This window comes from Thunnus albacares, chromosome 21 (genome assembly GCF_914725855.1).
Source record: "Thunnus albacares chromosome 21, fThuAlb1.1, whole genome shotgun sequence".
Taxonomy (NCBI): domain Eukaryota; kingdom Metazoa; phylum Chordata; class Actinopteri; order Scombriformes; family Scombridae; genus Thunnus; species Thunnus albacares.
Window position 1 is genome coordinate 2,758,672 of NC_058126.1, and position 11,987 is coordinate 2,770,658.

The 11,987-nt window shown below is 40.1% G+C and overlaps 1 protein-coding gene across 1 annotated transcript in view; it reads right to left on the bottom strand.

The window, feature by feature from the left end:
- dipk1c (divergent protein kinase domain 1C) overlaps positions 1 to 8,509 on the bottom strand; it is a 66,188-nt gene extending 57,679 nt beyond the window's left edge. The window contains exons 1-3 of the mRNA XM_044339227.1: positions 6,584 to 8,509; positions 5,317 to 5,384; positions 3,188 to 4,670 (exon numbers count right to left, since the gene is read on the bottom strand). Of these exons, the coding sequence (XP_044195162.1) occupies positions 3,188 to 3,412 (225 nt within the window). The 5' untranslated portion in view covers positions 3,413 to 4,670; positions 5,317 to 5,384; positions 6,584 to 8,509. The remainder of the gene's footprint in view (positions 1 to 3,187; positions 4,671 to 5,316; positions 5,385 to 6,583) is intronic.
- Positions 8,510 to 11,987: the final 3,478 nt, after the last annotated feature.

Sequence of the window (11,987 nt, forward strand, 5' to 3'; positions counted from 1 at the left end):
ATCCACCAAAATGACAGACAGAACATGATCTCTCAGAAATAAAGTTTAAATAATTTAAACTGGTGGTCATAATATAAATCTATAAGATTTTTACACTATCCAGGAGAGCCCTGAGTTCCTATGTTCCACTAAAATTAAGGATATTGTGTAAAAAAAAAAAAGTTTTAATGGGAATACAGACTCAGGAAGGAAAGTGAGTGAGGAATGGAGTATGGGGGGTAAAGTTGACATAGAGAAAAAATAAATCCAGAAATGGGAGAGAGAATTAAAGTTTTTAAGTGCAGAAAGTGACGAGTGGAAGTTTGGAAGACTAAGAGATGGAAAAGAAAAGAGAGAGCATCTTGTTATCTGTGTTTACCCACAGTGCAGGAGTAGATGCTGCGGTGGATAAGAGCAGCAGGCCATTAAGAGCTATTGACCTCTGGCCGTTTATCTCCCCTCGCCTGCCTGTTTACAGTAACTGCCTGACTGATGATCGTCGGCGGGTTTCACAGAGACAGTCGATGGGAGCCGCAGTTTGTCCTTCAGACCGTAAATATTCTGAAGAAAGTCTTTAAAGCTGAAGAGACGACAAACAAGCAGAAGTAAACACAGACGGGTGTTTGGGTTGTAAACACAGCAGCAGACACTAAAACACACACAGCACTGAGGCTTCTGCATGTTTGTGTCCCATTAACTGGAGTTAATTTACATTCCTGTGGATCATTTTCCAAATCATCATCAGTTTTTAGATTGTTTTCCTTCCTTCCAGGCACCCTTTGGTTTCCATTAATTACTGTAAAAATCCACATGCAAGACTTTCTGCAGAGAGATAATCCATCACTATGAAACATCGTATTTTTCAAGTTGGTGATGCATTCAAGCACATTCAGGTATCAGATAATTGATAGCAGGCAACAAAAGCTGGTTTTAATTTGATTAGTAACACCAGAGCCAGAATGGCACCAACTTGATTTTTTTGTTATATATATACAAGTATCAGTACTCTAAACAACACAAGATAAAACAAGTCAATGGTAAATGGACTTTCTAGTCTTCCGACCACTCAAAGCACTTTTACACTATGAATGACGTTCACCCATTCACACACGTTCATATGCTGAATGGGTACAGGGGCTACCATGCAAGGTCCCAACCTGCCCATCAAAGGGAATGTAATCATTCACACACTGATGGTACAGCCATCAGGAGCAATTAGGTATTCAGTATCTTGCCCAAGGACACATCGACATGCGGACGGGAGGAGCCGGGAATCGAACCGCCGATCTTCCAATTATTGGACGACCAGCTATCAAAAAAACTCCACTCAAAAAAAATGTTTTTCTTCTTGTTGGATGTTGTTCTCTTCTTCTCTGTGCAGAATGATGTATGTGCAGAGTTTGTTTTTACATTCATCTGCTGATAACAGAAAGTCTGTTTGAGCTCACTGAAAATCTGATTTTAAGCGGCGGGCCTACGAGCAGGATTTGTGACATCATAACTAGTTTATCAGCCAAATTGTGGTCCAGAATGCAACTGACACAGTTGCGATGTGGAAACTTGAAGCCTCCAGTGCACAAACACTGAGAACGGACTTTACAGTGAAGAAAGAGACATCTTGAGTCCAGCATGAAAACTTCTGAGATAAGATATATTTGCATATTTATAGCTTCTGGAATTTTTAATGAGAGAGAAGGAGTAGATGCAGTTTTAAGGATTTTAAACTGGAAATTATTTGTTTCAGTGGAAAAACAAGACAAACATTATTGTTCCAATGCAATGACTATTTTTTATATATGACATGTCTGGAGGGGAGGTTTAATGTTCAATGCCAACATTTTTAGAATTACTTCTTTATATCTGCAATATTGATGCAGCAACTATTTTACCATTTAAAGATCCCCTCCAGACATGTTTCAAGACACAAAGGAGTGCAATTTCATAGAAATTCTTAGAACGACATCTCCTCCTTGTCTTCATGTAAAACTCCAGAATCTGTGAATATGCAAATGTATTTCATTTCAGAAGTGTAACAGAAGTGTGACACAAGATGCCTCCTACTTCACTGTAAAGTCCATTCTCAGTGTTTGTGCGCTGGAGGTTTCAGGTTGCATACTGGATCATGATGGGTTTGATTGGTTAGTCCAGGCGTTAAACTGAGATTTAAGCTGAGCTCAGAGAAACTTTCATGCTTCAGCTGATAAATGTGAAAACAAACTTTGCACGTACATCATTCTGCAGAGAGAAGAGAACAACCAAGAACAAGAAGAAAGGCATGTTTTTTTTTAGCAGAGGGCAACTTTAATAGACAGTACCATATCAAGGTATGAAGGTAAAACCAAAGTCCATTAAAATGAAACTTAAACAGGACACAGGTTAGCTGACACTGTTGATGTACCGACTCGACTCCAAACCTCAGCACAGAGCTGCTTTACAGGTTTTTGTATTTTTAGACAAAGATTTGCAACAGATCCTGATTCATGCACACGTTCATATACAAACACACTGACTGACGGCACGCAAATGCAAACACACAACCCATCTATAGCATCAATGCATTTGTTTGTACTAATTTGGTGTAACTGTGACTCAGAAAGCTTCACAACCATCAGTGGAAACAAAAGTCAGTCCGACTTGTACAAACACAGAGGCTGCAGGTCGTATCAGATTTGTATAAATCAGACAAACCATCAGTTTAGGTCTGCAGCTAACGATTAATTTAGTTACCAATTTGACGATTATTTTCTCAGTTAATCCTTTTGTCTATAAAATGTCAGTAAATATTGAAAAACGGCTGTTATAATTTCCCACAGTCCAAGTTGACGTCTTCAAATACATGTTTTTGTCGGACCAACAGTTCAAAAACCCAAAGGTATTTCATTTATTATTATGTATGATAAAGAAAAGCATCAAATTCTCACATTTGAGAAGATGGAACCACCAAATGTTTGGTATTTTTGCTTTTAAAAAAGGCTAAAATGATTATTCGATTATAAAAACAGTTGCCGATTAATTTTCTGTTGGTCAACTAATCAGCTGCAGCTCTATGTCAGTTAGGTAATAAGTCAATATATAATCAAAATATGACAAAAAAAAAATTCTTGAGGTCATTGATTTAGATTTTTTTACTTGTTTAGTGGACCTTGAGTTCAGATTATTTTGTAAATTCCTTATATAAATAAAACGTCTGAGTAGGTTTCTGACTCACCAGTCTGTGCAGGATCCTCTTGCTCTTGTCGTCGGTGCAGTAGTCAGACAGGATGCTCCTGTGGACCAGAACCAGGCCGTTCAGGAACAACCAGGAGCCAAACCAGAGCAGAGCGAACACCAGGGTCCCCCGACGGGACCACAGCCTGAGACCCAGCCACCGCAGCAGGCACAGGCCACCGCCACCACGACCCCCTCCGCCTGACATCAGTCCTCCTGGGAGCATGCTGCCAAAAAGCGTCCAAAATCTTCAAAATAGCTGGTGAATTGTCTCCTAAAAAGTTCTCAAAAATGTTGGTGTAGCAGTAGAACAAAAAAGCTAAATTTAGTAGATTGAAAATGTTAAATAATCCCCTTAAAGGAAAATAAATACCTATGAGGTCATATTGATTAAATGTGCAGTTAAAACTGAAAAAAAAAAAAAATATTGTTAAGCTATCAATTATTGTGTTTGATTAAAATATATAATTGTACATTCGTATTATAATATAGTTAATGATATTGCCAGTGCATCTTGCTACACCAGTTAAGACCCAGACTTTTATTGTGTCGTCACAACTCCCATGATGTTCCTGCAATTAATTTAGGTGGAAATTTTGAAGCACTGCTGTAATCCAAGATGTCACTCATCAAAACACATCTGTGACATCAAGACCTTTTTTTTTTACTGTTTTTTTCCGAGACTGTGTGTCGCCGCCAGCCGTCTGATGGTCCGTCTCAGCGAAATGAAAACAAGTGTTTGGACCGCTTTGTTCCCAAAAAACAATTAGTTTAGGATAAAACTCTGCCGAAAAACAAAAACAGCAGAAGAGGAGAGTTCTCCGTAATCATGAAATCAGAGCAACACATTCCAGACTGTGACAGCTGACTGGTCCGACCTCCAGCTTGGCTCTGCAGCGTTTCCACAAGAAATATTTGGAAATTTTGTTTGTCCGTGCTGAGATTTCCTTCTTTCATATCTGACTGGTTGATTTGTTTTCCTCACAGCGAGTCAACAAATATTGAGCAACAGGAAATAACAATCAATGGGTGTCTGGGCCCGTCTGCAGTGCACTGTAGCATTTGGATGCACATGCGTGCAACTCCACTCACAAACACAGAGTTTCTTCACATAAACACACTCTGTTCACACACACACACTCTCCCATCGGACCCTCTGCTTCCTCCAAAAGCTGTCAGTGTCCTCGCATCACCTCCTCATGGTCTCCGTTGTTTCTGTGGTCATCTGACCATTGAGCTGAAAATCATTTACAGGGCAAAAAAACTTCAAAACATCCAACAAAATCTTCAGATTGGAAAAAGAAACGATGGAAATATCCAAAGAAAAGAGCTCTGCGATGCTGGAAAATGTCCTTTAACAAGCGTCTTTGAAGAAGAAAAAGAGAAAAATGCTTTGTTGGTGTCAGCAGAGGAGTTTTTTTTTTTTTACAGCTCTGATCTCTGAAAAAGGAGATGGTGAATGATGGAAAAAGATGTCCTTGGACCTGTAACGATGAGAAAAAGAATGAGGTTCACCCTAAAGAAGAGGAGCAAATAAACCTTCATTTTCATGAGCTTTCATTTTATGAACTCAAGCTTTAAAATTTTGAAATCATCTAAAATTCTTTTTCCCTTCCAGAACTATGAAAAACTCTAATATATCATTAACTTTTACTGCTTTCTCTCAGATGGTTTATCTGCCGAAAGTTTTTCACTTAAAGGCATCCAAACTAATAAAAACTCCTCTTTTCCCCAAAGTTCATGAAGGGTTCAGAGAGCCGCTCTGAAAGCTATCTGGGTTCTTCCTCTGATGTTGTTGTTGAAAAAGCTAATTATCTGTTCTTTTTATGGGGTCAGATGGATTTAAGTTTGTAGACTTTTATCTGTTTCCTGTTTGATTTTTTGGGGGTTTTTTTCTAAAGAAAAACAAACTGCTCTCGCTATCAGACTATCAGAGATGTGTCAGCTGTCTGGTGTCTTTCTGTCTCCCGGTTTCTAAAGATTTTCGCTGACACATCTCAAAACTCTGCCTTCCAATTATTTAGCCCTTATTACAATTTCCTGATGTGGTTGTTGTTGTTTCTCACTGAAGCATCCAAAACCATGAGCTGTGGGTGGGAGGAGGGAGAAAATGCTCACAGAAAAACTCACAGATTCTTGCCAGGCGGACTTCGTCGTTATCGTCTGTCACAGAGAGATGAAATCTTACTCTCCGAATCCTAAAGGGAAGAAGAATTGAAACCAGGAGAAGGTCAATCATTGCCTGCTTCTTAAAATATCAGCGTTTGTTTCTTGTTGATGGGAATGTGGGTGGCAGAAAGGCTACGGCTGCTGCAGCTGTTCCTAAGTTGCTCCCAGGAGATAAAAACACTATTTATATGTGATCTCATAGATTTGATCCTTGCAGTACGTCCATACAAACAAGTTCAAATGTACAGTATGTAAGACTGTGACTCTAACTCTACCCTGTAGGCAGTTTTTAGTCATGATAGCTGCATGGCTCTAAGGATGGTAATGTCAGTCTGTCTGTTGGTCCACCACTTTGCTCCAGACTGAAATATCTCAACAACTATTTGATGGATTGCCTTGAAATTTTGTGCAGACATTCGTGTTCCCAAAAGGATGAATCCTACTGACTTTGGTGATCCTCTGACAGTCCCTCTAAATGAAATTTGGCCCAGATATTCATTGTGCCCAGTGGATGAATCCTGATAACTTTGGTCATCCTCTGACTTCTCTTTTAGCGCCACCTGGAGGTCAAAAGTTTCATTTATCCTGTGAAATATCTCAACATCTACTAGATGGTTGATATTTCTGATTTTGAGTGAAATCTCAACAACTATTGGATGGATTGCTGTGAAATTTTGTACCAACATTCATTTCCCCCTCAGGATAAATTGTATTAACTTTGGTGATCCTCTGACTTTTCATCTAGCACCATCATGAGGTCAAAATTCCACTTTGTCACTTTGGTTTATGGCCAAATCTGCAAAACTAATGACATTCCCATCAACCTCAGGTTTACTTTATGTTTAGGGCTAATTAGCAAATGTTAGCTTGCTAACAAGCTTAACTAGGATAGTGAAAAAGGTGAACATTAAAGTGTCAGTACAGCCTCACAGAGCTGGTGGCATGACTGAAGACTCTTCTCTCATTATGAGCTCACTGATGTAGTTGTGGCAGAACGGGTGCAGGAAGGAGCAAAAATCCAAATTATGCTCCACGTGCAAATGATAATAAACTCTCAACTTACTTCTCTTCTACAGAAAATCACCATAGTGGGAGTCCTTGAATCAGACAGTAGCTGCAGTTGATTGCACAGATGCAACAGGTGCCAAACATCAAACTGCAAAATCCCCAAGTAACCCTGAGAATCTCCTCCTCCAGAGAAAACCACCAGCCACTTTGTTTCACTTACCCAGCTCTCGATGTGGCCTCTGAAGCCGATCTGTGCAGTTTCTATTTAATCAGAGCCAAATCCTGCTTCTTCAATGTCAACTTTTACAGTCTCTTAAAAAAATGACAGCAGACAGTCCTTGAAGTCCTTGAGTCGCAGCAGCAGCTGTTAGAGCCGTCATGCATCTATGAAAATGTAAAAGGATGTCCGCAAAAGACTGGTGAGCAACCACAAGACATTAAGAGTCACAGTTAACTCCTTGCTGCCTTAGAAAAGATTCAGCGGACAGTGTCCTTAGTAGAAGTCTCATGAGATGACAGAGAAACCAAAATCCAAACGACTATTCTCACTTAAAGGAAAAAAATAAAAGTAAAAATCTGATGAGGTTTTGTAATCCCGTCAGCTTCAGATCCGTCAGTGATCTGGGTAAAGTTGTCCTTGATTTGCTTCTGAAACGACACAAAAAACTCCCAAATTTTATAATTTCACTGCAAATTATTCTTTGCAAAATAAAAATCAGGTGAACACAATCTTCAGTTGTCTGGTTGACATTTCACTCTAAAACAACTCCAAAAATAAATCCAAAGATTGTTGGTAGTTTGTCTGTAAAATCTGGATTATTAAACTTCTCCCTGATTGTGATCTGTCTGATATCCTCGTGCTTGTTGTTTGCCTTTAAGTGATCCAACAAAACCTACTGAACTGAACTGAAGGATTGTCAGCAAGTCAGGATATCGTTAAATCATTAAACAGTTCCAACTTCAGAATATTTTTTTTGTTTACAAGTTGTCTGCAGAAAACAGATTATTAAACTCAAAAAACTCTTTGTAATCGAGCTGCTTGTTGGTCCTTTAGTTGTCTGGTTTTCCTTTAAAGTGATGATCAAAACTCCAAAATCAGGATTAGCTCAGACTTTTAACTCTGCAAAACCTATTAAATTAAATGAATGATTGTATGTAAACTCATGACTCAAATGACCTCTTTTGTGAAAAAGGTTTGTAATCCTGCTGCTTGTAGGTACGTCAGTCGTCTGGTTTTAGTTTGGTGTGATGGACAAAACTCAAAAACCAGCATTCTTCAGCTACTGAAATAAATTGTCAGCAGGTTGTCTGCGAAATCCAGATGACTAAACTTCTCTCCTTCATTTGTGAACAAGAAATCCTAAAAATATTTGCAATCCTGCTGCTTGTAAATCCTATTGGTTTTTAAAACTCCAAAACCATGATTAGCTCAGACTTTTAACTCTTCAACAACTACTGAAATTATCCACAAGGTCGTTTGCAAATTGTCTGCAAAATACTGATAACTTCTCCCTTTGTGAAAAAGAAATCAAAAAATACTGAGTAATCCTTGCGGCTTGTGGGTCCTTTAGTTGTCTGGTTTTCCTTTGAAGAGAGTAACAAAACTGTAAAAAAAAAAAAAAAAAAAAAAAGGATTATATCAGACATTCAACTCTACAAAACCTACTGAAGTAAACTCAAGAATTGTCAGAAAGTCTGCAGGTTGTCTGCAAAGTCCAGATGATTAAAAGAAAGAGAGTGCAATCCTGCTGTATCCTTTCAGATGTCTGTTTTGAGTGAAAACTCTCTGGAGCAGGTCTCAGTCCGTAAAGATGCTCGGGGAGATAAACTGTAGGACTTTCCCACCAGGAGACGAGCCTTCTGTCAGCACTGAGGATCACAACTGACATCAAATGTTGCTGTAAACCCTGATTTAGGACTGTCAGGCAGCTCCGGCAGACGTCTGGTGTTTCAGCGGCTCTGGTTTCTCCTCACAGTGCTGCTGCTGCTGCCTCGCTCTCTCTCCCCGTCTGTCTGACGCTCCACACACTGCCTGGCTGGAGCAAAGTGTGTGTGTGTGTGTGTGTGTGTGTGTGTGTGTGTGTGGGTGGGTGGGTGTGTGTATGTAAGGTGTGTGTGTGTGTGTGTGTGTGTCGCACTCAGGCTTGTTCGTTCAGCCTCTTCCTTCCTCCTTTCAGTCTACTGCACTCCCAGCTTTTTCCTCTTTCTTTCCTTTCCTATCAAGTGTGTGTGTATGTGTGTGTGTGTGTGCGCGTGTGTGTGTGTGTTTGTGTGTGTCTCCATGAAGGCGTATCTTCCGGCGTCCCTCCTCTCAAACCTCCTCTCTCCTCCCCTTCCTCACCCCTCTCTTATATTTACATGCTACTGTACCTCTCTCTCTCTCTCTCTCTCTTTCTCTTTGACCCCCCCACCCCCACCCCCCCTCCTGCTCCTCCCACGTTTTACCCCGTTACCACGGCAGCAAGCCTTTGCTAAGGATCAGTCCCCACATGCAGCTTCACGGAGCCTAGCCAAATTAAAAGCTCACTCCATTTATCTCCCTTCTTTCCTTCCCATCGCTTTCCATTTCTTCCCTGCTTCCCCCCCCCCCCCCCCCCCTCCCCTCCCTCCTGTGCTGTACATGACAAACGCTCCAATAAAAACAGCTCAGAGGCCCAAGGCATGTTGGTAATTGCCCTTTTGTAAAAATGCCAATAAAGTTCACAAACATAAAGACAGGGCAGCCCAGCGGAGGCCGCTTGATGTGGAGTTTGATGTCTTCAGGGGTAAAAAATGTTTGAGGTGGTTATTTTGGAAATGCACTTGTGTGTGTGTGTGTGTGTGTGTGTGTGTGTGTGTGTGTGTGTGTGTGTGTGTGTGTGTTTGTGTGTTTGTGTGTTTGTGTGTGAGGTCAGCTTCTGTAGGAGTACACACCAGACTGGTAATCAGTGTGGTTTTGTACTCTGTGGTCTCAGAAAGTGTACCACATAATCACATCTCCAGTTCAAATTCTCCACACTTCTCCATGTCTGTTTACAGGGTTGGGAGGGTAACTTTAAAAATGTATTCTGATACAATTATTAATTACCTGTTATATGTAATTATTAATTACCCTAACCCTAACCCTAATCCTAACTCTAACCCTTAACCCTAATCCTTACCCTAACTCTAACTCTAACTCCTAACCCTAACCCTAACCCTAATTCCTAACCCCTAACTCTAACCCCTAACCATAATCCTAACCCCTAACCCTAATCCTTACCCCAACTCTAACCCTAACCCTAATCCTAACTCTAACCCTAATCCTTACCCTAACTCTAACCCTAACTCTAACCCCTAACCCCCAACCCTAACTCTAACCGCTAACCCTAATCCTACCCCCTAACCCTAACCCTAATCCTAACCCTAACTCTAACCCCTAACCCTAATCCTACCCCCTAACCCTAACCCTAATCCTAACCCTAACTCTAACCCCTAACCCTAACCCTAACCCTAACTCTAATCCCTAACCCTAATCCTAACCCCTAACCCTAATTCTTACCCTAACCCTAACCCTAAAAAATGTAAGCAGTAACCTGATCCAAGTATCATACTATTAAAATAACATAACTTGATTACTTTCTGTTACTCTTGGATTACCTCAATACCAAATATGCAAATAAAGACAAGAGAAAAGAAATATCAATAAGATGACTTTTACTTAAGTGTATTCTGTAAGACAACAGAACAATGTAACCTTAGAAAAAAAAACAGGGAAACCAAGATTTTTAGCATCAATAATGTGTCCTCTGCTAAGTGTATTTTTATAGAAAAACTTGTTTTTCATTAAGCAAATTCAGGCAGTAGCCTAGAAACCTAAAATGAAAGTGCACAACACATGATGTGCATTACAGAGAACATTCTCAGGGAAAGACTCTGATGAAACAGCGCTCGGCTCACTGGCTGTGTGAATCTATCACACAGGTATAATGTATGTCGCAGCAGGGGAAGACCCCCCCCCGGGTATTCGTGCCCACTCTACAAGAGCTTCATCCTCCTCCACAGCTCTTCTCAGAGGAATGGCAATGGCAGACATATGTGTTACAGCATTATGGCCTTCACCGTGTCCTTTTATTCAGTTCTATCTGCGCGATACGTTTCCTCTAACTCATTCAGTATTGAACATGCTCGGCGACCACTGATGTGCTGTCAGCTCTGGGAACATCACACATACATACAGTCATCTCGGTGACGCTACAAGCTGTCATATACTCAAGCTCTCTTTTAACTTACCCGGATCTTCCGCATTGTGTGGCCCATAGAGCAAGCGCACTAGTGACTTTCGCTGGCCGAGCCGGCTACTTCCGGTTTAGCCCTCCAGCTAACTTGAATGGGGATAAAACAATTCAATCATACGGCTCTATTAGGCTTTTGTAATGTGATTGGACTGAACGGATTTAATTCTGATAGCGAAACGAGTCATTTCACGGGGGTTGTGATGCTCAAAAAAATGTATTCACTGATTTACGGATGTCTCTTTCACAATCTAAGTCTATGGGAAAAAGTCTTTTTGAGCCAGTGTGCATCCCGTGACGTTGTAGTTACACGGTTTGGCCGCTATGTCAAATTTGCTTCAAAGCCTGGCGCTCTTCCTGTATCCAGTTCTCTTTATACATCCATGGTGAATCAGTGAGTTATTTTGCCTCCTCGTTCCTGCTCTGCTTACGTTTACAGTGCATGGCAGAATATCGTTCTTTGTTTTAAATTGTATTTTAAAATTGTAATCCTGCTAATAATTTTTACTAAATGTATCAGTAATCTGATTGTCCTTTTTTCTGTGCCTTTAACGGAATACAGTTAGCCCTCCTTTTTTTGTATCCTAATTGCGTAACAGCGTTCCATGTATTCCATAACTCCTCAAGCCTGTTTACTGTTATGAAATAAAAATTACTATTGACTTAAAAGGTGATGATATGTCAGTAGACAAGTAGTGGTCTTGTTAATAAACTACAACCTAACTTTTCTATGTTGACATGATCCGCTAATTAGCTTAGCTGACCATTTACAGTAGGCCCATGTTCAACATAAACAATGCTATCACAATAAGCTAGCTAGCTGAACTGCTAACCTTTGAGCATCATGAATGCCACTAATGGACGATTTTAAGTCAAGTTCTTTCTTCACATTTTAGCTAACCAGAACAGTTGTGGTTCTTTAGCTTTTACGACTACATTTTAACTACATTTTAAATTAGTCCCTGTTCCAAAAATACTCCATATTACTATGTAGTATATAGTATACTTTCAGTTTTTTTTAATCATTATCCTTCTTTCAGAAACCTGACATGAATAAGAAATATGCAGAATTCAGATAGACTTGCTAGGGAATTTTTAATGTTGTAGACAGAAAATTGCAGGTTTGAAGATTATAACTTTATTTTATTTCTGGGCCACTTGGAGGAAAATTAAGGAACAAGCTGAAAACATAACATCAGCTTATAAAGTAGCTGTGGCTAACATGTTACCTGTGGTCTGGTGTCCACCAACTTCCCTCAATGAGGGAAATATCTGGCTCTTTAGCTGCTAAATGCTCCACTTTCTTCACCAGCTAGTCTACAGCTAACTGTGTCTCTTTTTCTCTCTTTGTGTTTGCCCTCAGTGCAATCT